Source organism: Octopus bimaculoides, chromosome 22, assembly GCF_046866305.1.
Source record: "Octopus bimaculoides isolate indiv1 chromosome 22, ASM4686630v1, whole genome shotgun sequence".
Classification (NCBI taxonomy): Eukaryota; Metazoa; Mollusca; class Cephalopoda; order Octopoda; family Octopodidae; genus Octopus; species Octopus bimaculoides.
In genome coordinates, this window is record NC_142949.1 from 24,638,290 (window position 1) to 24,664,717 (window position 26,428).

Genomic DNA, 26,428 nt, shown 5'->3' on the forward strand with positions numbered 1-26,428 from the left:
TCACATGAGATCATCTTTGTTGTTTGTATCAAAGATGCTGGAACTTATCCTTTTTCATATAAGGATTTGGCCAAAAGTTTTGCTTCTCAAACTTTTTTAAATATTGACTCCTTTCTTTTGCTAACACCCTTTCAATACCCCTAAAATGAAATACTCCACAAACTGTTACTGCCAACAGCTTGATCCTTACTAAACTCGTACTTACACATGATTCAACTCATTTGTATGATATGGAATGGGAAAAGCCACATTTCAACCTCTCATATTGGTTTCAAGGTCAGCAAGCTCTTGGGTCAGGGATAAGATGATTACATCAACCCCAGAGCTCAACTGGTGCTCATTTTATTGACCCTGAAAGGATAAAAGCTAAAGTTGACCTCAGTGAGATTTGAACTCAGATGGATGATATGCCACTAAGCATTTTACCTGATGTGCAAACAATTCTGCCTGCTTGCAACTTTATTTCAATCAATTATATGAACCAAATACAGAGAATAAAAATCAACACTATCTTTAAAATTTAGGGCAATTAAAAGAAGCCCCTAGTGCCCTCTTTGCTCCTTGTACAGGCATAAAAATTTTCCACTGTCCTCAGACCCACTTTGAAAAGCACTAGTCTACAAGAAGGTACTAAGCTCATAATCTTCACAATTCTCCAAGACTGGTAAGATCAATTAATGTTTATCTTGAATAGGTTTAAATTGACAGTTTCAAGAAAGAAAAAACATGGACAGTGAGAGAATTGTAGAGAAATGGTGTTCAAGAAAAGAATGAATGGGGCTAAAAAAAAGTGATTTGTTAGGGCCTGAATGAGGAAGACAAAGTAAAGGGGATGAACAGTTGAGATATGAGTAGGTAAGAATGAGCTGGGTGTGGGGACAGGGTATGAGACCAGTCAGTTCTGAAGGAAAACAGCTTGAAGTTGTTTACTTAAAAAGAGGTGACAAACCGTTGCCTTTTAATAGAATTGCTCATTAACAGAGGTGCTAATTAAGAATGGCTTTGATTTTTAGGTCAACAACATATTAACTTGAGCTGAAGGAAATCTGAAGACATGTTCATGAGTTCAAGTATAAATGTTTCCACAAATGTTTCAAACTGTTTATTTTAGAATTGTCTTTATCTGGCATCTGAGACCTAAATACATCATAGAATGACTATTTCAACCATCTGATAACAAACAAAGACTGTGAAATTTACTTTGCAATTATTTTGCTGGGTGTCAAGATTTGGTTTTTCTGTCAATCCATTGTGACCTCACCGCAGCCACAGTTCAGAGGAAATGTTGATGTCATCAATTTGCAGAGTTTTCTTTCTGTTTTTGCTTGTGATACTTAGAAATTTTATTTTGATGCCATTGTGAGTTTCAGGAGTGGCAGAGACCTGAGGCAACAACACAAAAAAAGAACAAAACCCTCAGAAAAATATATGAATAAATTTTAAATGAATTTAGTAGTTTTTGCGTGGTTTTAGATGGCTAAAATGTTATTTTATGAAGTTCTAAAAATTACCAACCACATGGTTCTTGGTTCAGTCCCACTGCATGGCGCCTTGGGCAAGTGTCTTCTACTATAGCCTCGGGCCGACCAAAGCCTTGTGAGTGGATTTGGTAGATGGAAACTGAAAGAAGCCCGTCGTATATATGTATATATGTGTATATATGTATGTGTGTATATGTTTGTGTGTCTGTGTTTGTCCCCCCAACTTCGCTTCACAACCGAGGCTGGTGTGTTTACGTCCCCGTTACTTAGCGGTTTGGCAAAATGAGACCGATAGAATAAGTACTAGGCTTACAAAGAATAAGTCCTGGGGTCGATTTGTTCGACTAAAAGGCGGTGCCCCAGCATGGCCACAGTCAAATGACTGAAACAAGTAAAAGAGTAAAGAGAGTAATAACTTTTTGTATGTCTCAGTAATTCTGAAGAAATTCTGTCTTTGTTTATCCACCTCTCTATATTTTTGTCATTATGGTTTCTCTCCTCAGATACTGATGTAACTGATTTCTACTGGAAAGAAGCAGCCTATCCAAGGAAGTGCTTGGGAGAAGAATCGGAAGAATTTGAATATGATGAAGACTATGTTGCAGGGGTATGTATCCATCCATCCATCCATCTATCCATCTATACTGGCACTCCATCAGTTACGATGATGAGGGTTCCAGTTGATCTGATCAATGGAACAGCCTACTTGTGAAATTAACATGCATGTGGCTGAGCACTCCACAGACACATGTACCCTTAACATAGTTCACAAGGAGATTCAGCATGACACAGAGTTGGGATAATTTGTTTGCTCATACTGTGGATTTCTGCTTGTACTATAAAAGTTTACACTAGTCTCAGCTTGTACAGCAAATTACTGGTACAATAGGGCACTTGTACTGTGAGGTTCTACTGTATATGGAAAGTGAATATTGGGTTTCTGTATTTTTAGATGATTTAAAACAGTTCTTCCTTGACGTAATCAATCTTGATAGTCTGAGAGGGGATGCAAAATACACAGGCACAGCTCCTTCCTCCAAACATATGTAATAAATTAGAAATATAAAATATTAAAAATATGAAAATGAATTTTAAAAAAATATAAAAATAAATTAAAAATATAAAATATTAGAAATATAAAAATAAATTTTAAAAAGATATGAAAATAAATTAAAAATATAAAATATTAAAAATAATTTTTTTTTAAATATAAAAATAAATTAAAAATATTAAATATTAAAAATATAAAAATTAATTTTTTAAAAATATAAAAATAAATTTTAAATATAAAAGTTTAAAAATTTCATCCACACACTATTGTACACCATTGTGCAGAAGGAGGAGGGGGGAAAGAAGAGGGGAGAGGGGGGAGGAAGAGGAATGAGTGTAGAAGAGGAGGAGGGGAGGAAGAAGGCAATGGTTCTAATGTTGGTAGCAGTGGTAGTTTTGTTAATAATGTCAACAATGACAATGTCGATGATGAAGAAATATAAAATTCAACAATTAACTTCGTTGTTTTTGCTTTGATTGTTCTTTAATATATATATATATCTTTCTCATATTTTCTGTCCAGGAACAACCCAATGTAACTCAAAGTGGTATAACAGAAGACCAAGCAAGAGGACAATGTCAAACCTTCCTTTCTCTCAAGAAATCATTTTCTTCTTGTGAAGCAGTTAAAGATCTCAATGTAGGAACATCGGTGGAAGCTTGTGTGACTGACATAATGGTAAATATCAGCAAGAATTCTTCAAAATCTGAGATTCACATGTAAAAGTATACCCTGTTATTATTCTCTATCATATAATTGAAGGACACACCTACCATGTTAACACACACACACACACACACACACACACGTCTCTACCATCATGCTCTTGATCTTTTCACCATCTCGTTCTAGCGATCTGTCTTTGCTTTTTTCTGCTGTTCCCTTCGTCCAAGGTGTCTTGACATACATGCCTTAGGGTACTGATCCCACAACATCAGCGATTGTTAAACTTTTTCCCTTTTTTTTTGTAGCACCCCTGTTAAGTAGTTGTTATGTCTATCACCCAACTAAGTGGTGAGATACCATGGCTAAACTAACTTAACATGGGTGATAATTTATAAGCTATACTCTAAAAATGGATTCTATAAGCTTTTAACAGTGAAATGCTATGAAAATTAATAAAGACAAAAGTTGTAAATTTACTTTATGACCCCACAAAAAGACAAAACCCACATATCTTTGAATAAAACGACGTAGAGGGATAGATTGAGTTGAACAGTGGTTCCAACAAGATGGGGCCACCCCACCATGCATGAAATGACTCCCTAGCCTGGCTGAGAGAGCGATTTCATCAGGAAGTGTGGCATTGAGTGGGCACCAGATTCACCAGACTTGAACCCCACCATATTTTTATCTGTGCGAGTATCTCAAGGATAATGCTTACCAGAACAAACCTCAAACAATTGGTGAACTGAAAGCAGCAATCACAGCAGAAATCAAGACCAAACGCCCAGGGAAACTGGCACATAAGTCCTTGGTTTCAATGTCTTCTGTGAGTTACTGTGGCTTTTTGCTGATAGATCACCCTTTCTATTCTGATTTGGTTCTATCTGACTAACATCTGTTCCCCAATATGAAAAAAGCACTTGACTGAGAAGCAGTATTGCAGTGATGTTCATGTCATGTCTGCTGTTGATGACATTTTTGACCGAGAGGATGAAAACTTCTTAACCAATGGGATTCAATCCACTGCAACACCTATGGAAGAAGTGTATGGACTGCAAATCGAAAGGTGTGTGGTGGATGTTTATGAAAGATAAACCTCATCTGGTCATATTCAATGAGAGTATCTTGGTCAGCCTAAGAACTTTCCAGCCAACCCTCACACTGAGTGGATGAGGTAGTTGGTGCTCTAGCATGACCTCAGACCAATGACTGTGACTAGTAAAGAGTACATGTGTGTGTGTGTGTGTGTGATATATATTTCCTTATTGCCCACAGGGGGCTAAACATAAAGGGGACAAACAAGGACAGACAAAGGTATTAAGTCGATTACATCGACCCCAGTGCGTAACTGGTACTTAATTTATCGACCCCGAAAGGATGAAAGGCAAAGTCGACCTTGGCGGAATTTGAACTCAGAACGTTACGGCAGACGAAATACCGCTAAGCATTTCGCCTGACGTGCTAACGATTCTGCCAGCTCGCCATGTGTGTGATATGGTAATGGTGATACTTAATTTTCTTTTATTACTATTTTTCAGATGACAGACAACTTAGGTTGGCGAGAGGCCATGTATGAAGACATCAAAGCACAGTGTGAGAATCTTTTGAAGACAGACACTGATAATTGGAAGAAGGATAATATCAGTGGTACCAGCCAGCCACCTGACACTGTCGATACAATTTGTACTGATGATTGCAATGGAAATGGTGAATGTGTGAAAGGTAAATCTATTTTACAGACTGTCACAATGTCTTCCTTTGTCATTTCAGTGTCTTATATTGAGAACTTTTGTTTAATAATCCTTTCTACTATAGGTACAAGGCCTGAAATTTAGGGGATGGCCGGGGTGGTGGGGGGGCTAGCCGATTACATGGACCCAGTGTCAGAAGTGAAAGAAGAACATGAAGGCCTGAAAACTGTGCTTCAAAAATTGTCTCTGAAATAGATATTACATGAAGTAAAACAGTAAGTCAGGATGTTACATGTATGTAAGGTTTATTGAGACCATTAGACAGAGTCAAGCTGGATGGCCATCGTTGGCTTTGTCAGAAGAAATCAGAAGACATGACACATAATTAGAGCAGCATGTTTGTAATTTGTTTCATTGTTTTACACACACACACACACACACACACACACACACACACACACACACTCTCTCACACACACACACAAACACACACAAGATAATAATTACATAGACTTGTAACTTCAATTGCATAACTACATGAACCATTCCTTTTCTTTTCTTTTTCTTCAGGAGAATGTGTGTGTACTGGAGATTACACTGGAGAAACTTGTTCCGTTAAAAAGAATGTTCCTCCAAAACTGGATAGCATTGAAGGTGGGAACATCTGTGATATCAATCTACCAAAATGTCAGAATAGGATTCAAATTTCTGGAGAAGGTTTCACAGACAAAATTAATCTCACATGTCGCTTCATCTCTTCCGCGGTATGTATCAAATCTGTGTATTTTAGTTTCGGTTTTCTTTTAATATTTTTGCAATGGATACGTTTAGCAGCAAAAACTTTTTTGTTTAAAAACTGAAAATTATTTAAAATGAATATTTAAGCATTTTTATATTGATTTTTGTAATATGATATTGAAATTATCAAGTGGATCTGCTTTCAACCTACTTTGCTCTGGCTTCAGACATATATCATGTAAACTGTTTAGGAGAGGGGTAGCCCCACAAAGTTGAGAGGTGGGGTGCTTTTTAGTCATACTATAGAGAACCTTTTAGTGGAGGCGCAATGGCCCAGTGGTTAGGGCAGCCGACTCGCGGTCATAGGATTGCGGTTTCGATTCCCAGATCGGGCATTGTGAGTGTTTATTGAGCGAAAACACCTAAAGCTCCACGAGGCTCTGGCAGGGGATGGTGGCGAACCCTGCTGTACTCTTTCACCACAACTTTCTCTCACTCTTACTTCCTGTTTCTGTTGTGCCTGTAATTCAAAGGCTCAGCCTTGTCACACACTGTGTCACGCTGAATATCCCCGAGAACTACGTTAAGGGTACATGTGTCTGTGGAGTGCTCAGCCACTTGCACGTTAATTTCACGAGCAGGCTGTTCCGTTGATCGGATCAACTGGAATCCTCGACGTTGTAAGTGACGGAGTGCCAACAACAACAAGAGAACCTTTCTTGTAAAAGGATAGACCCTCTTTGGTCATGAATGACTATAGGATTGCACCTAGAAAGTTACCCTTCAAGGCACAAGTCTGGGCAAGGTTGTTTAAGGAAGCCCAACAGTCATTATAGCTTCTTGAGAGCTAATCATCATCATCATCATCATCAATAACAAGGGTGCCTTACATACATGTTCAACCTGCATAAACAGCAACAAAATCTCCCTTGAAACACACCCCTACTCTCTTTAAAAACAAAAAAAGGAAGGATCCATTGGACAGTGTAGTCTGATTAAGATAGACAGGATGGTCATCACTGGAATGTTTTGATCATTGGTTCTTTTACTCAAGGCTAAACAACAAAAAAGTTGTTGTTGGAGATGGTGGTTATGATGATGATGATGACGACGATGACGACATTGTTGATGATGATGATTAAGATGTTGCAATGGTGGTTTTAGTGAATGTGGGACTGAAGGGTACTTTAGGTACCTCCATGTTGTTACTCGGCCCTCTAGAAATACTAGTGAAATCTCTTTTGAATCACACACTAAGAAAATGGTACACTGCACAAGTACATCTAGGATAATGTGGTTCCTCACATACTTCTAGGACAGGGTGGCCTCGGTTGGAATGTCTTTGGTCATAGATTTGCTTGATCAAGGCTGATTTTGCATTAAACAACAGCAACAACCTCACCAGTATCACTGTCTTCATTACCACCAGCAACACTTATAACAACAACAGTAACAAACCAAAGTCATCATCATCATCATTGCCATCAGCATGAGCAAAAATCACTATCACTGCCACCATCATCATCTCACTTAATTACAATCCTAACGATGACAAGGCACCAAAAACGCCTTTTAAGTATTTTGTTACTTATTATTTCTTGTTTGATCTGCTAGAAATACCAGCAAAATTTCCTTCAAATTTCATTACTTCCAGTTCAGAAATGAAATACACATTAGATGCACTGTTTTGGCAAGGTTATCATCAAGACACTTTTGACCCCAGGTCTCAAGGCTGATGGTTGACCTGGTTGGTAACCCCAGGCTTTAACAACAACAGTGAACACAAAAATTTTTATATTTGTTCTTTATATAAAACTTGTTTTTTCCACCATTTCAGGATGGTAAATCTTTTTATACCCAAGGAACTTTACTCAGCACCCAAAGTATCTACTGCAAAGTGCCACCAGCGAGTGCCTACAATGTGTCTGTCAGTAACAATGGTATCACTTGGAGCAACGCTTTGGTCTATATTCTCTATGACTCCAAATGTTTCTCAAATTGTACAGTTACTGAATGTATTACCAAAGTAAGTATTCACTCAGTTACTCACTTTTCTCTTTCTGTATTTGTGTGCATCAGCCATGCTTGAATGGTGAATTTTACATGCCATCAGCACAGGTGCCAGTCAGAAGGTACCAGCATCAGCCATGACAATGATTTCACTCAGTTCAACAGGTCTTTACAAGCATGGCATGTTGGCCAACGATGGTGATAAAGGTGAATCATATTTGCATTTTACTGTTGATCAGAAAGGACAATAGCAATACTTTTATAACTGATAAAATTGTCAATGATTGATAAATTCTTATGATTTTCTTTAGGTGTTGCTATAACTGTGTATTGATTAATTCAACTCTGTTTATTGATTATCGGTTTGTGTAACACTGTGAGAAAATTTTTCAAATCTTACCTATTTCAACATTGTCTTTTGTCATCCAGGTGAATAAAATAAATACTAACTTACCAGTATTTGTGTTAATTTAAGTAGCTACACACTTGAATTCAGTAGAAGAATAAAAGATATGGACATAACAAAGTAGTCACACTTCCAATTCCAAGTTTTCCTGGAAAACCTGAATCTCCACAAATTATGTTTATCAAATCATTACACCACATGGGAATAGATATGGCAGAGAGAGAGGAATTGTCTTTGCGTAATAGACACAATGTAGAAAGGTAGATTAGGGGGTGAGCCTTAAGATTACTCCCTGCCTAATGGATACAGGAAAGAGAAACTGGTTTAATTTTTTTGCATGTAGTTCTCTTTAGTCATATTTAATTTTAATTGTTGCTATATTGGATACAAAATTGTTTATTCCAGAAAAGCATTTGCACTATTAACAAGGAGTGTTATCCTCGGGGATATGTGGATGTCACCAATTTTACCAATGTTTGTTATCCTGAGAAGTTACCAAATAGCTGGTCCATTATTAACAGTAAGTATTAGGTCATAACATGAATTTAACACTTCAAAAGACTTCATCATTATCATCATCATCTAACATCTGTTTTCCATGCTTGCATGGGTTATATTGTTTGTCAGGAGCTGGTTAGGCAGAAGACTGCACCAGACTTCTGTGTTTGTTTTTGCATAGTTTTTTATGGCTGAACACCCTTTCTTGGTGAGGTGTTGTGTCTGATGTGGAAGCGCAATAGCCCAGTGATTAGGGCAGTGGACTCTCGGTCATAGGATCGCAGTTTCGATTCCCAGACCGAGCGCTGTGAGTGTTTATTGAGCGAAAACACCTAAAGCTCCACGAGGCTCCGGCAGGGGATGGTGGCGAATCCTGCTGTACTCTTTCACCACAACTTTCTCTCACTCTTACTTCCTGTTTCTGTCGTATCTGTAATTCAAAGGGTCAGCCTTGTCACACTCTGTGTCACGCTGAATATCCCCGAGAACTACGTTAAGGTTACACATGTCTGTGGAGTGATCAGCCACTTGCACGTTAATTTCACGAGCAGGCTGTTCCGTTGATTGGATCAACTGGAACCCTCAACGTCGTAAGCGACGGAGTGCCAGCTCGTTGTGTGTTACAGACTGTACCAGCAACAGAATAACCTCTTAGAAACCTAGATTCCTTAGTTGAATCAGAAGATTAGAGCCTGTCTCTCCATAATCTGAGAAAATGGAAAACTTTTTATAAATTGATCATTTTACAATCCCATAAATCACATCACTTTGCACTTTGATATATTAGAAATTCATAATTTGACAATGAAATAACTTTTATAATTTGATTAATTATGATATTTGATAAATATATTAAGTAATTATACATCCCATTGTTTTTTTTTTCTTTTCTCTGTTTATTATTGTTTTAACATAAATTCTGTTTATTTCTGCAGAAACCGACATAAAAATATTCCAGAAGGTTCTCAATAAAAGTTTAATAATAGCAAATTTCTCACATCAGTTGAACATAGTTGAAGGACCATTTGGTGAGCCATCATTATCCATAAATGGAAAAATAAAATGGATAATTCTTACCGAGTTACCAAAATGTTTGTTAAATCCAGAACATTGTCCCTTAGGAGTAACCTTCTCCTTCTATTTGAAGCTTCATAAAACTGACAAAACTTCATACATTATAACAACAGAAAAGGACACGTGTGGTTTGAATGTAATGTATGATAAAAGACACTTGATAGTTCGGCTTCAAACTATCAAGAAAGAATGGCTCATATCTACACCTATATCTCTAAAGGAAAAATTTATTGATGTACAAATTTCTTGGAGTGAACAATTTGGCTTCTCTTTGAGTATTGATGGGAAGATGAAAACTTCTACAAAGGTGTATACATTACTAAAAACCATGAAGTTACAGTGCAGTTCAAAGATACTGATTGGGTCCGCGAATGTGAAAAGTTACTTCACCACTGGGAGCTGGAGAATAATTACAGCCGAAATAAAGATTGTTAAGGCTCTAAATGTATTCACAGGTATGGCATTCTCATACTACCTTTTTAGATGTTATCAGCTTTTATGGATCATCATGTATGTTTGTATATTTGTATGCCTGAATGTATGTATGTACGTACATCTGCATATATCTGCATATGTACAGAGAAAGGGAAAGTGAGAGAAAGCTCAAAATATGGTTGTCGTATCTGGATTTAAATTTCCCTCCACTGATTCAATTCAACACTTGATCTCTAGCTGATTACCAAGCCCCGCTAGTGGGGCTTGGCGATATTTTGAGTATTTTGGTATGGTAAGGGACTTCAGAATGGTTGGGCATAACAAAGTAGCAAGTGAAAGTAGTGTGTGATGAAAGACACTTGGTAGTTTATCTTCAAACTATGAAGAAAGAATAGCTCTACTCTGTATCTAGAACTCTTGCGGGGAAAATTCAATGAAGTTTTAATAAAAACTTTTTTGAAGATGTGTGTGTGTGTGTGTGGGGGGGTGTTTGTGGCACAAAAAAGAAAGGAATGGGGTGAGATAGACTGGTTTCAAAAAATATAATCAGTGTTTCAATGATGTAAATATGTGAAAAGAACATTTCTTCAATTCTTTTCTTTTTTTCTTTCTTATTTTCAGAGCCCCTAAAATTCCCAGAACGGCCAACAATTAAATTCCAATACAATGAAAAAGCAGATGTTATTACAGCCTTTTGTAATTTTCAACGTCTTGCACATGACAATCTCCATTACTACGTGCAGTGGGGCTTGAATGATGTTATCATTTCTGATTCATCAGTTTTACCAGATGGCCAGTATTTCCACTCAGTTAATGAATCCAGTATGAAACAGCTGAAGCTCAGAGACAAAGTGAGTTGATGAATAAGAAATATCCTGGCTTATATTTAACCCTTTAGTATTTAGATTGCTCAAATACTAATTTATAAACATTGTTTTGAATGAATAATGGACTATTTCATAACTTTGAGATTTTGGTAATGTGATTGTTTCTCTTTAGAATGACATTGTAGAGTAAATGTGAAAGGCTGGATCTGGTCAGTTTGAACAGATCCAATATTTGGGCAGATATGGTTGGTTTAAATGTTGGAGGGTTAAACAGTAATTTTCTCTTTTTCTTTTAATATTCAGTTTCATAATTACAATCAACTAATTTGTTAATTACATTTGTCAATCATTCATGTTTCTCTAATTATGATCAATTAATTTGTTAACTATTTTTTTTATCAACAGATTTATTGCCAAGTTTCTGCTTGTGTGAAGTCTAACTGTGCAGCCACAAAAACATTTTGGAGAAAGAGTTTAATGTTAGATGTTCTCTTTGGGGTAAGTATTTCTGTAATTAGAAATAATAGTCAAATACCTTAAAAACCCTCTAGAACAAAGGGGAAGTCTCTTGATGTGCAATACTTAGCTCTTCTCTGGTATAAGACACTAATCAATATTTCCACATGATCCAATACAGTCATCATCATTATCATCACTACTATCACCAGTACCTCCATCATGTTGCTGTTTTTGTTGTTTTTCTGCTTTTCCCTGCTGGTATGTGTTGGTTAGGGCTTTATGAGATAGTATTTTGCAGCTGGTTGTCCTTTATTGCCGACCAGTTGCCTCTTGCATCACTCAGAGTCAAGATGATCTAACACTGAATTATGGCTGTCACTCAGAAATAAGGCTGATTTGGTAACATGCATTGTGTTTTAATGGCCTATGTGGTCATCAGGTGATAGAGACACTCCCTCAACCTTAAACCTACCCTTGATCTAGTGAAAGACCCAGGTAGGGAATTTGGGGGGGGGGGGGGCTGCTTCAGCACTCAGTTAATACATTCTTTTCTTTTTATAAACCCCAGAAAGCTGAACTGCAAAACAGACCTCAGCAGGATTTGATCTCACATTGTTGTGCATAGAAACAAATTTTGCAACACATTTTATGTGATGCTCTAATGATTTTGTCATTCAACACCTTTCATCCGATGCAGTGGTTCTCAGCCAGAGTCCATATGATCCCTTGGGGGTTCATGTAAGGTTTTGGTGTTAAAGCTTATGAGCAATAAATTGGTTATACTTGTATGACGCATAAAGTATTTTAACCTTTTTTCAATGCAGTTCCTAGTAATATTTAATAATAAAAATTTAGGCGCAGGAGTGGCTGTGTGGTAAGTAGCTTGCTTACCAACCACATGGTTCCGGGTTCAGTCCCACTGCGTGGCACCTTGGGCAAGTGTCTTGTACTATAGCCTCGGGCCGACCAAAGCCTTGTGAGTGGATTTGGTAGACGGAAACTGAAAGAAGCCCGTCGTATATATGTATATGTATATATGTGTGTTTGTGTGTCTGTGTTTGTCCCTCCAACATCGCTTGACAACCGATGCTGGTGTGTTTACGTCCCCGTAACTTAGCGGTTCGGCAAAAGAGACCGATAGAATAAGTACTAGGCTTACAAAGAATAAGTCCTGGGGTCGATTTGCTCGACTAAAGGCGGTGCTCCAGCATGGCCGCAGTCAACTGACTGAAACAAGTAAAAGAGTAAAAGAGTAAAAGAATAATCTCTTTTAACAGGGGTTGGGTGAGCATTAGAGTAAAATAGGAATCAAAGGGTTCTATATGCAAAAAATGATTGAGAAACCCTGATCTATTGTTGAAGGGATTTTTAAGATTGAAAGGCCATCTTGGCATACATGGTGCCTGTTATTGTATGTAGAAGGTGCATAGCTCAGTGGTTAGAGCATCAAGTTTGCATTCATGAAGTAGGGAGTCCAATGGCCAAACCAAGCTGTGTTGTGTCCTTTATTTCACATTGCTCCAGTTCACTCAGCTGGTGCCAAGCTATATTGGCCTTTGCCTTTCCCTTGGGTAACAATAGTGGCATGGAGAGGGGAGGCTGGTATGCATGGACGACTGCTGGTCTTCCATAAACAACCTTGCCCAGACTTGTACCTCAGAAGGCAGCTTTCTAGGTGTAATCCCATGGCCATTCATGAATGAAGGGGGTCCTTTCTCTCTTTTCTTTCATCCTACTCTTTCATCTGGATATTTGTCCTTGGCATGACCATTTCATAATTCTGCCAGCAAATGAACTTATCACTGCTATTGTTTTTGAAGTTTTAAAATTGTTTAAAACCGTTTTCTTGAATGGAAAGAGATGGAATTTGGGGGCCTAATATATTGATGTTTTTACTTGTTTTAATTTGTTTGCATTTAAATTTATTTATTTGAAAAACAAATCAAACAAATAGGCACAGGTGTGGCTGTGTGGTAAGAAGCTCGCTTCCCAACCACATGGTTCTGGGTTCAGCCTTACTGTTTGACACCTTGGACAAGTGCCTTCTCTTATAACCTCGTGCCAACCAAAATTTTGTGAGTGGATTTGGTAGACGGAAACTGAAAGACAGCCATTGTGTGTGTGTGTGTGTGTGTGTGTGTGTGTGTGTGTGTGTGTGTGTGTGTGTGTTTGTGTCTGTGTTTGTCCCTCAACTGGTGCTGGTGTGTTTACATCCCAGTGACTTATCAGTTCAGCCAAAGAGACTGATGGAATAAATTGATATTAAGCTTAAAGAATAAGCCCTGGGGTCGATTGTTTTCAACTGAAACCCTTCAAGGTGATGCTCCAGCATGGCTGCACTCAAGTGACTGAAACAAGTAAAAGAATAAAAGAATAAATCATGCAGACATATTTACATATACTTATGTTTATATATATATGTAGCTCTTTTGCTCCTTTCAGCCATTCAGTTGTGGCCAGACTGGGGCAAAGCTTAGTAAATTTATACATTCTGAAAATATAATGTCCTTGCTTCTATATATCTTCTGTTTTTCCTCTCTTTCTCTTTAGCTAAAAACAAAAACTTTAACCATCAAAGAAGGAGGAAAATCTGGTTTCATTGAAGTCTTTTCCACCATTCCTCCGCGTCTCTTATGTCGTACGGAAGACCGTAAACAGTACTGTCAAGTTCTTGTAGTACCAGTTATTGAACAGAAATCCTCAGAATTAAAGTGTTCCAACAAACTTTCAATTACCCAAGCTGTGTTTGCTTGGCAAGGAAATCTGGAAAACGAAGAGAACTTTTGCAAGTACAACTTTGATACAAAAGGCCATAATAATACCATGCATATTCCTGTAAAAGCAGCGATAGATGGACTTAGTGACAAGAATCAGAAGCGACAAGTAACTTTGACTATTGAAATACTCTTTAACAGTATTGTAGAAACATCTGTGGAATTGGGTAGCACAAAAGTAAGCCATTTTTTGTTTTTATTTTTGTTTTCTTTCATTATTTGCTTTTGTTGTTGTTATTTAAGGCAGAAGGGTTTGATCTGAGAAAGGTATAGCAGCCACTTTGTTGGGTGGTGGCCATGGAGAGAGATTTATTTATCTGTCCTTGCAAAGAGTAGTAAATAATATATAGCAAAAAACATTTAAATAACTTTACGATGAAAGTAAGCAAACAAAGTTTGTTCTTTTTTAGAAGTGTTGAGATGTATTGTAAGAACAGAAATAAATTTATTTCTCAAACACGTGATAATGCTATAAATAGAAATGTGAGTTCGAGTCTCATGGCTGGCCAGTAGTGTATTTTTCTGCAATAAATAGATAATTTATCCTGATCACACTATTTATAGCATTATCACGCGTTTGAGAAATAAATTTATTTAAATAACTGCATGTGGTTTAGCTGTGTATATAGTTCCTCCTCTTCACCGTCTTATTATAATTTAATCCATAGCTGGTGACTGGATGCGGAGGTTGTCCTTTCAATCAATACTTTACTGTCGGTACCACTAGATGAGAGAATCTGGTGGTGATGTTATTTCATGCTTTTCGATCCATGGCATTGGCCTTGTAGTGACGTCATATGGCGCCAAAAAGGCATAGTCGCCATTGCTGCATCCTTAGCCACGCATGCGTGGATTTCAACATCCAAGCTTTCCCGCTTTGATCGATCTCTTTCTTGCTGGCCAGCAATTGAGCAAGGACGTGTCTAGCTGTCTCTCCATCTTTCGAACTCACGCTAGACAGCTCACATCAATATACCAACGTCCCAACAACCATGTTCTCACACACCGAAGACGTCTCAACAAACAAGATTAAAGATGTATATTTTCCACCTTGAATAAATGTTGTTTGTGTTGATAGTTTGGAGTTCTGCGTTCCGTTCAATTCCTAATTTAATATAGGAAAGTCAGGTGTACATCTAATGATGTATAACCCACTTTCCTAAAGCCTTAACATGCTTGTGGTCAAGACCTTGTGACCTCAGTTCTTCCTCAGTTTGTTTCACCCATATCTTCTTTGGTGTGCAAATTGGATTCTTCTGTGTGTGAGTTGCTGCCACCATAAAAGTTGGTGCGGTAGCCCTCTGGTTCTCATCTTGCAGATGTGGCCAAATAGGCTTTGTGCCTATTTAGAAATCATCATTTCTAAGAAATTGCAGGATTAGACTGACAGAATTGGTACAACTGGCTGTAGTGCTTTGTAACATTTAGTTATGTGTAGTTAGATTTTGTCTGCACACCACATGGTTCTGGGTTCAGTCCCACTGCGTGGCACCTTGGGCAAGTGTCTTCTACTATAGCCTCGGGCCGACCAAAGCCTTGTGAGTGGATTTGGAAGACAGAAACTGAAAGAAGCCCATCGTATATATGTATATATATATATATATATATATATATATATATATATGTATGTGTGTGTATATGTTTGTGTGTCTGTGTTTGTCCCCCCAACATCGCTTGACAACCAATGCTGGTGTGTTTACGTCCCCGTAACTTAGCGGTTCGGCAAAAGAGGCCGATAGAATAAGTACTAGGCTTCCAAAGAATAAGTCCTGGGGTCGATTTGCTCGACTAAAGGCGGTGCTCGAGCATGGCCGCAGTCAAATGATTGAAACAAGTAAAAGAGTAAAAGAGAGTAAAGGGTAAATACTGCTGCCATCAACTTTGTCTTTTATTCCTTGAGGGTCAATAAAATATCCATCAGTGATGACCTTAGTTTCATAAAACTGATTGTCCCCTCTCACTAAAGGGGTGACATCTTTCTGATTAAGGAGTGATGTATCAGTGACTAAGGGAGTGGTGTGTTGATATCAATTAATGTATCTGAATTAATATTTTAAACTCAACTCACTTATTGTATCCAAATTTCATCAGGCCCCAAAGTAACAACCAAACCCAGTCTTTTCTCATCAAAATGTTGACCCACTGATTTTAGCTGCAGTCATTGGTTTGCCCCAGTTTAAGCAGAATCACATTGATGTTATCAGCCTTGGTGGGTGCATCAGAAGCAATAGACACAGTCCCTTCATCTGCCTTAGACCCTACAAATGGATATCCTGAGTTCAACTCCTGTGGACAAAGATTTTTCACTTTGATTTTCCTGATTTATAAAAGAAACCACACAGTGTTTTGTCTGGTGGAAGACAGAAATCCACATTATCAAATTTTTATCACCATTTCTAAACTACACACAGACATCTACAGACATATACATCCATACATACATACAGATTACTCTATCTAGATTACAAGTTCAGCTTTATACCTGTAATTATTGGGGCACTGGAAAATGTAACTCACTGCCTAAATACAAGCTGGCAGAATCGTTAGGGTGCCAAGTAAAATGCTTAGCGGTATTTTGTCTGCCATTATGTTCTGAGTTCAAATTCCGCTGAGGTTGACTTTGCCTTTCATCCTTTCGGGGCCGATTAAATAAGTACCAGTTACGCACTGGGGTTGATGTAATCGACTTAATCCCTTTGTCGATCCTTGTTTTTCCCCTCTGTGTTTAGCCCTCTGTCACGAAAAGAGCTGAAATTTCTAAGTATTATATTTATTAATAATTTCTATTTATATTGTTTTATTTTTTATTTTTTTATCAGGTAACAATCATAGATCGAGATAAGCATGCCCTTTGCCGATCAATCAATGATCCCCATATGACAACCTTTGATGGAAAGTAAGTCGATAAAATTCCATTATTTTCATCATCCATGGAGGAGATTAACATATTTAATTTTATTGCTTTTATGTGTATATTTTTTCCTTAATTCTTTAGTTTAGGGCAACACTTTTCAATCTTTTATTCTCTCTCAAAAACTCCTTTTATTTAAATAAATTTTTTCATAGCCCCCAGGTTTATGAATGTTTGTCATTTCATTTTCTCAGTTTTATCTCCCAGTTAAAAGATATATGGATCTGAATAATTACATCCAATTAAGTTCACAGATCTTCAATTGTCCTTTTGGGGATCCCAAACTGGGAACTACATGAGAAAAGAAACTGTGGCCTTTTTCACCCTACTGATACTAAAGAAATCAATTTGGTTAATGATTTCTTTCATCTTTTTGATACCATATTTCTGCTGAAATTCTCTGCCTTTGTTTCAAGTAATTTCAAAAATAAGGAAGAATTTAGAAAAACTATCTTTGTCCTTATTAATCTGGTGTTTAGAAAATATATCAACATGAAATTTCACTGGGGGTTTTAATTTCGATCACTTTAAAACAAGGAATTTGCATCATAAAACCAAGAGTGGGGGTCTTAGATATGTGTCAAAAGGGTTAAACACTAAGAAGTTGACAACTGCAGAAAAATCAGAGCTGAGAAGAAATCCCAAAGAGCTGATGTTCAGAGCAGGAAGCACTGAACCCAGTAGTTAATTCAGGAACCTGCAGGGTAAGGGTTGATTCCCTAACGGTGATAACAGAAGTAGAAATGAGTGAATTACATGTGTGTGAGTAGTGTTAGTATTAGGTTAGGCAGCTCTAAGGAGAAGTAGTGGTATAAATGCAGGAGAAAGTATGGGTAATACACCTGGGAAGAGTTTGTTTATGCTGAGTACTTTCACATCTGATGGACTATTTTTCAATGCAAATATGTATACCAGCAGCAGCAGCATCTCAGATGTGGAGCATTATTTTATTGAGGCTCTTATTTAAACTTGTTATATCTGTAAGAACATGTTAGTAGCCCTGCTGTCTATGTAGCTCTCCAGCAGAAAAAAGTTATAAAAGGTGGTGACAAACTGATTTGAAAATCATACTGGAGCAGGACTAAGGAGACACAAAAATTGTGATGAAACTTCTTAAGCTATTAAAGAATGTAACAAAATTTTGTAGGAGTTGTTGTTAGAGGGCTTCAGTTTCTTTTACCCCTACTCTGAAGAAGGCTAGTGTCTGTGATGAAATCTTGGCTATATTTTCTTTTTTTACTAATTCTCAGTTAAAGCATCAATTCTTTTATCATCTGTTTGATTTTGTATCATTCATTCAATTTTCAACAGTAATGAGGTATGAGGTATGCATTTGTTACTAGTTTATCTGATGATAAACAGACACTACAGAGGATTGTCAAAAACCAACCCCAAAACTCCTATTGTGAAACTCACACCACTGCATATTTCCTTTCTGGTTGACAGAAGACTTAATCTGTTGTAGTTAACACCATTGCCCAACATTTCATAAATTTGGCTTTTGGATACCTTTAGCAAAACAGACTCTTTCAAATATTTGAGCCAGATCTTCAGTTTGTGTATATTTCACGAGTTATGCTTTAGCCCTCACCACCACTTTATAGCCCCTGCTAATCTCAGGGGCCTTACAATAAAATCATAGACATTCTCCTTCCTTCTATGACCAAGCATTAAATAAATTTAAACCCCTATCAATGCTTTTGGTTCAGTTATTCATGCTTACCCACAGGAAAGGCATTACAAAACCAAATATCTTTTATGTCAACAAATATTCATCATTCTCATCATCATCGTTTAGCGTTCATTCTCCAAGCTGGCATGGGTTGGATGGTTTGACATGGAGCTGACTAGCAGAGAGCTGTTCAAACGCCAACTGTCAGTTGTGGTATGGTTTCTACGCCAGGATGTTTTTCCTAATGCCAACCACTTAGCAGAGTGTGCTGGGTGCTTTTTATGTGCCACTGGGACAACTGCGTTTATGCAACACTGGCACAGATGTATCAAAGTGGCACCAGCACGGGTGCTTTTAAAGTGGCACCGGCACCTGAAAGGACAAGCCTGTATGTGTGGAAGTCAGTGATTTTTACTTAGCTTAACATTTCTTATCAAGTACAGCAAATCACCACATCTTCTGGTCCCTTGTCATCCCCTCTGTGTGGCCCAGCATCCAAAGATCCTTTCTCACCACTTTGTCCCACATCTTCCTGGGTTCACCCCTCCCACAAGTTCCCACCACAATTAGAGCTTGGTACTTCTTTATGCAACAGTCCTCATCCATACACATTATTTGTTAATATTTGTTAATATAATGTTAGCATGTTACTTCTAAAGTTGTTACATCACAAACATCCTCTGAATTGACAAACAAATAGAGAACAGACTGTATTAAGCCAACTTGATAACATTTCTGTATGAAGGGTTGACTTTGACATCAATGTCAAACTGGCTGTACATTGAAAGTAGTGGTGAGGCTTGCTTTTATCTATTGATATGAAATCGGGACTCAACACATAAGATACAGGATCTTGAAACCTTCACCTATGGCATCTACTTGAGAGCAAGTGGCAGAACTGCATAATCAAACCTAACAAGAGAATCCTGTTGTTAGCAAAGAGCTCCAATATTGAAGACATGTTTACCAAAGAACGACTGATGTGTAAGGTTTAATTATGTACACATTCTTCCCAAAGTAGTTATTTTTATCTCAAGTTGCAAAAAGAAGCCAAGAAAACCAAAAGAAATGCACCAAACAGCTCAAGATCATACTAAGATAGAGTGACATACTTAAGAATGGAGAAGCATTAAGATTCTCGTGGAATGGAAGAAACAGACTAAATGTTTCTTTTAGTATATTGTTTTGTCCTTTTATTGTGGAGGCACAATGGCCCAGTAGTTAGGGCAGCGGACTCGCGGTCATAGGATCGCGGTTTCGATTCCCAGACCGAGCGTCGTGAGTGTTTATTGAGCAAAAACACCTAAAGCTCCACGAGGCTCTGGCAGGGGATGGTGGCGAACCCTGCTGTACTCTTCCACCACAACTTTCTCTCACTCTTACTTCCTGTTTCTGTTGTGCCTGTAATTCAAAGGATCAACCTTGCCACACTGTGTCACGTTGAATATCCCCGAGAACTACGTTAAGGGTACACGTGTCTGTGGAGTGCTCAGCCACTTGCACGTTAATTTCACGAGCAGGCTGTTCCGTTGATCAGATAACTGGAACCTTCGACGTCGTAAGCGACGGAGTGCCAACAACAACTATCCTTTTATAGGATATATTTCTATCTATATAAATTGTATTTACATTTAAAATGTTTATCTAATTGTTTTTCTTTCTTTTTTTTTTCCAGATTTTATAACAACTTCTACGAAGGGGAATTTGTTCTTTATAGGCATACAACCCTGCCTTATGTGGTAAGAAACTACCTAAGATATATCTTCAAAATTTTACAATTTACAAAATGAAACACCCGTTTGAATATTGAACCAATGGAAGAATTTCTACTAAAACATTTCATATGCTAGAAGTAACAGCCAAATTCTCATTAAATCTCACACTAAGTCCTTTTTAGGAGGATGAGATGCAAATTTTTAAAGCATTTTATTTTCATGTTCATTAATGGAACCTCTGTAGTTGTACATGCATACTGACATTGCACATCCAGCAAAGCATTGTTCACAAAAACTGATTTGTCTTAGATAAAGTGTATAGATTTAGGGGTTTTGCTCCTTCGTGCATTTAGTAAGTATGAACCTGTTTTCTGTCCATTAGATACATACCTTCTACAGAAGCTGCAACAAACATGCATCATGTAATTGTGCCGTAGCTATTCAGTCTGGAGATGATGTGATTGTAATTGATCGGTGTGGAGCAACAAAGAAGACCAAGAAAGGCTCAACAACAGTAAAACTATACTTAAACGATGAACTAACAGAAGGGACAAGAATAATACAGCTTTATGGAGGTCGAAAGTATATGGTAAATATATATGTCTCTTTGTTTCTTTCTATTTATTTAAAGAGCAGAGAGGAGAGAGAGAGAGAAAGACAAATAAGAGAGAGAGAGAGAAAAATAAGAGAGAGAGAGAGAGAGAAAAATAAGAGAGAGAGAAATAAGAGAGAGAGAGAGAGAGAGAGAGAGAAATAAGAGAGAGAGAGAAATAAGAGAGAGAGAGAAATAAGAGAGAGAGAGAAATGAGAGAGAGAGAGAGAAAGTGAGAGACAAATAAGAAAGAGAGAGTGAGAGACAAATAAGAAAGAGAGAGAAAGACAAATTAGAGAGAGAGAGAGAGAGAGAAATGAGAGAGAGAGAGAGAGAAATAAGAGAGTGAGAGAGAAATAAGAGAGAGAGAGAGAAATAAGAGAGAAAGAGAGACAAATAAGAGAGAGAGAATAGATGTGTATATGGAGCAAGGAAAAGAGTGAGAGAGGCAAATTCAAAGAGCAGGGAACAGAGGGAGACAGAAATAAGCACACAAACATCACACACACACAAATACACACACCACACACACACGCCACCCCACACACATATACACACACAAAGTCAACAATGTTGACTTTATATGCTCAACTCAGTCTTGATACAAATAAATGTCTCGTGTTTATTATCAAAAATAATTTATTAAGTATTTCAATGGCTTTCCAATTGCCGTATGTTATCTCAGTTTGAGAATAGCAACACAGAGTCCCTATATGTTAGAAGAAATGTCTAAAATGGTTACAGCAGAGAGAGTGCCATCTATAAACCACAGCCTAAAAAAATGCCCCACCTTTGCCAGAATAGAAACCAAACATAAAACACTTTCAATGATTTTTTAGGAACATGGTATTTTGTTAGGCAGCCATAATAATACATAATCTATAATAATGATAATGATCTATTATAATACATAATATATAATAATAATCTATTATAATATATAATCTATAATGATATATAATCTATAATAATATATAATCTATAATAATATATAATCTATGATAATATATAATCTATAATGATATATAATCTATAATAATATATAATCTATCATAATACATAATCTATAATAACATATAATCTATAATAATATATAATCTATCATAATATATAATCTATAATAATATATAATCTATAATAATATATAATCTATAATGATACATAATCTATGATAATATATGATCTATGATAATATATGATCTATAATAATATATAATCTATAATAATACATAATCTATAATAATATAAAATCAATAATATATAATCTATGATAATATATAATCTATGATAATATATGATCTATGATAATATATAATCTATGATAATATATAATCTATGATAATATATGATCTATGATAATATATGATCTATGATAATATATGATCTATAATAATACATAATCTATAATAATACATAATCTATAATAATATATAATCTATGATAATATATAATCTATGATAATATATAATCTATGATAATATATAATCTATGATAATATATAATCTATGATAATATATAATTTATGATAATATATAATCTATGATAATATATGATCTATGATAATATATGATCTATGATAATATATGATCTATAATAATATATAATCTATAATAATACATAATCTATAATAATATACAATCAATAATATATAATCTATGATAATATATAATCTATGATAATACATAATTTATAATAATACATAATATATAATCTATGATAATATATAATCTATAATAATACATAATTAATAATAATATATAATCTATAAACCACAGCCTAGAAAAAAGTGCCCTACCTATACCAGAAAAGTAAATTAAACCACTACGTGGCACCCTGGGCAAATGTCTTCTACTATAGCCTCAGGCCAACCAAAACTTTGTGAGTGGATTTGGTAGAGGGAAACGGAAAGAAGCCCATCGTATATGCATGTGTGTGTGTGTGTACATGTGTGTGGATTTTGTACCCCCTCCATCGCTTGACAAACGTTGTTGGTGTGTTTATGTCCCCGTAACTTAGCAGTCCAGCAAAAGAGACCAACAGAATAAGTACTAGGCTTACAAAGAATAAGTCCTGGGGTCGACTTGTTCAACTAAAGGTGGTGCTCCAGCATGGCTGCAGTCAAATGACTGAAACAACTAAAAGATAAAAGATAAACATTAAACACTCTCAATGACTTGCAAGGACATGGTATTTTGTTATGCAACCACAATATACTACAAACTATATTAAATGGTTTTATAAGTCAATATCATGTTCTACTGTGTTAGCAGTGCTCTTACATCACTTAGAAAATCTATAGAGATTACCTTAGCAAAACACTCTCAATGATTTCATTTGCTTTCCATACCTTAGGTTTACCTTCCGACTGGGGGACAAGTTACTGTCCAGAATTCCAACAGCCGTTCCAGTCACTTCCTCAATGTTTGGTTTAAGGCATCAGCTGCAGATTTTGAACACACTGTGGGTGAGTGAAATGTTTTATTTATAGACCTTTGACTTTCTTTCTATATGTCATAGATATTATATTACTGGTGTTATTTGATTGGCTGCTGTACTCATCTTGTTTATAAATAGACTGCTGATTGCCTTTTGCACATAATAAGTTATACCTAAAGGCAGCTCACTGGTTGGTTTACTTATTAAGTTTACACCTGAAGACATCTCATTGGTTGGCATACACATTAGATTTATACTAGAAGTGAAAGTACCATGGTCCCAATTGCATATAGATTTTGCAGGCCCGGTAAATGGATATTATTTCTTAATAGTAGTGGACAGCTACACAAAATGACCTGAGGCTGCAAGGTGTAAATGACCAACCTCACATGCAGTAATAAACTTCTTAAATGAGCTGTTCACAAGATTTGGTGTACTGGATATAAATGTCTCTGATAACGGAACACAGTTTGTATCCTGTGAGTTTAAAAGATTCTGTGAGAAGTTCACATTATAACATAAAACTATAGCACTGTATCACCCTAGATCAAATGGAAGGGCCAAGCAGTTTGTAGATACTTTTAAGAGAAGATTAAAGAGAACTAATAAGGAAGCCATGGACGAAGTCACAATCCAAAAATTCTTAAGGGTATACAGGGTAACTCCAAACCCAAATGTACCAGAAGGAAGTTCACCAAACTGTTACCAGTAAAAGAAAAAATACATGCTAGTAGAGACATGCCAAAATTCTTTAGAATTGGTGATAAGGTATATGTAAGAATGTACAAAAATGGTAAGCAATACTGGGAAGAAGGAGAAATTGTAATATACATAGGAAGAATGATGTATAGTGTAAGAAGCAGAAATGGACTGGAAAGGAGATATAGAAATCAGCTTCAGGAAAGAGTCATAGAAAAGGAACTAACAAGAGTAGAAATACCCATGGATTGGCTATATGATACTTTTCAGGTTCCAACACTGTTACAAGAAGTCGAAACTACGTGTAAAAGGAAAAGGAAGAACACTGAATTCCTGAAAGTAGACCCCCAAGAAGAAAAGATATTGAGTATATAAAAAAAAAAGAAAAAGAGGCCATTAAGTAAAATAATTAAAAGGGGAGATGTTGTATAATGAAACTGTATACCCCTCCCAGTAAAAAGTGGTAGGTATGAGCCATTATAAATACACCAGTAGTTGGTCATCAAGAGAGGGTCAAGAGTCAGAGTTGAGAGTCAACAGTTCTAGTCAGTGTCTTATGGAGCTATCAGTGATATTAAGACAGAAGTTAGTGTATTAGTATGAAGAGATACAGCAGTATCTGATAACTAGTAACTATTATGGCTCTTGCATAAAACAGCAACTACAGTATAATGGCAGTCACACATTACACCAGTGGCAGGAACCCACTTTACGACACATATACATACATATATATTATAATAAGATACTGTATAAACAGTTGATATATAATATACTGTAATATACAATTAACTCCATACGGCATACAATTTCAAATTTACCTTTGAAGGAAAGGATGGGTGGGAAGGACACAGTGTATGAGGACCAAACATTTTAATGAATTAATTATTTTTATTGCGAATCAATTATTTCTATTTTTATTTCAGGTCTTTGTGGAACATTTGATGATGACAAAACAAATGATTTACTTACAAGTGATGGAAAAATTATAAACTTTAAAACAAAAAGACCCAAAGAGTTTTCACTCAGCTGGAGGTAGTTTTGAAATTCAAAATCCTTTCTTCATGCAACCCAAACATTTTAGAAAACCAGTTGTGTTTTCTGAAATCTCTCTCTCTCTCTCTCTCTCTCTCTCTCTCTCTCTCTCTCTCTCTCATAATTCAAAATGATTTTTGGTTTTATAATTGATAGGAGGGAATTCATATGAAGGTAGTCTCCTCTCGTAGTCCAAGAAAAGCAGTTTTGCAATTTATTGTTAAACAACCTGCACAAATCTTTTGCTTATAGTAATCAAATGGATGTGCTGTACATTACCTCACTCTTTTCATCAAATTGATGTTGCCATAACAGGTGCACGATATACTGTACATCAGGTTCAAAATTATTACAGACCAATGTGAGATGTTTTGCTCAAGGACACAATGCACCACTCCATCCATGAATTGAAACCACAATCTTGTAATTGTGAGTGCAACACCCTAACAACTAGGCCATCCATCTCTATACGGGATGCATTGTAGACACTGCCATAAAGTAAGTGTCTCCAACAAGAGAAATCTCTACAATGACTGAAGCCTCTCTGCAGTTGTTTGAACTGTTAGAAATAACCAAATCCCCCTTAGAGGGATCATCTGCAGGCTTCTGCTTTATATCAAAGAAGGCCACAAGGAATACTATTATACTGGACATACCAAAAAGGTGGCATACTCAAGGCTAGAAAGACTTTGACCATAAAAGTCATTGTATACAGCATTAGAGATTCATTTTAGCAAATCTTACCAACTAAATTCACACTGCGTATTAAATAACTAGATATAAGAGAACACAACATGCTCTTCAGAGATGGTAAATACAGAAAAAGTACCTTCCATCACTGAAGAGCACATGATGTTATTTAACCAAACCCAGTGTGAAAGCAATTGGTAAGTTTGAGCAAAATGAACTTATATCTCTATTGGCAAGTGTATAAATTCATATTTTTTCTGATTTATGGATTCTTAGACAACTATATGTATATCCATTCTTGATGAAGTGAGCCTTGCTCTGGATGAAGAATTCAGAGTTTGAGTTCAAATCCTTTGAGCACTACTTTCTGCTTTCCATACTGAGCATATATACCAGCTCTCATCTATTGTCTGACTATATATAATCATATATGTATGTATATGTATAATTATTTTCAGGAATTGATAGAATCAAGGTATTTTAAAAACAAAGGCACTAAGGTAGAGTCAAGGATAGCATTCCTCGGTATTAACTGTGTATACAGACACTCACATACTTAACAATGTGT

The 26,428-nt window shown here is 36.4% G+C and overlaps 1 protein-coding gene across 1 annotated transcript in view; it reads left to right on the forward strand.

The window, feature by feature from the left end:
* LOC106880038 (uncharacterized) overlaps nt 1–26,428 on the forward strand; it is a 455,047-nt gene that overhangs the window by 260,687 nt on the left and 167,932 nt on the right. Inside the window, exons 109-123 of the mRNA XM_014929839.3 lie at nt 1,985–2,088; nt 3,055–3,210; nt 4,737–4,920; nt 5,460–5,653; nt 7,465–7,653; nt 8,449–8,563; nt 9,477–10,070; nt 10,672–10,901; nt 11,283–11,375; nt 13,887–14,288; nt 16,930–17,006; nt 20,369–20,432; nt 20,791–20,997; nt 23,353–23,464; nt 25,062–25,170. Coding sequence (XP_014785325.3) covers nt 1,985–2,088; nt 3,055–3,210; nt 4,737–4,920; nt 5,460–5,653; nt 7,465–7,653; nt 8,449–8,563; nt 9,477–10,070; nt 10,672–10,901; nt 11,283–11,375; nt 13,887–14,288; nt 16,930–17,006; nt 20,369–20,432; nt 20,791–20,997; nt 23,353–23,464; nt 25,062–25,170 — 2,830 coding nt within the window. The remainder of the gene's footprint in view (nt 1–1,984; nt 2,089–3,054; nt 3,211–4,736; nt 4,921–5,459; nt 5,654–7,464; nt 7,654–8,448; nt 8,564–9,476; nt 10,071–10,671; nt 10,902–11,282; nt 11,376–13,886; nt 14,289–16,929; nt 17,007–20,368; nt 20,433–20,790; nt 20,998–23,352; nt 23,465–25,061; nt 25,171–26,428) is intronic.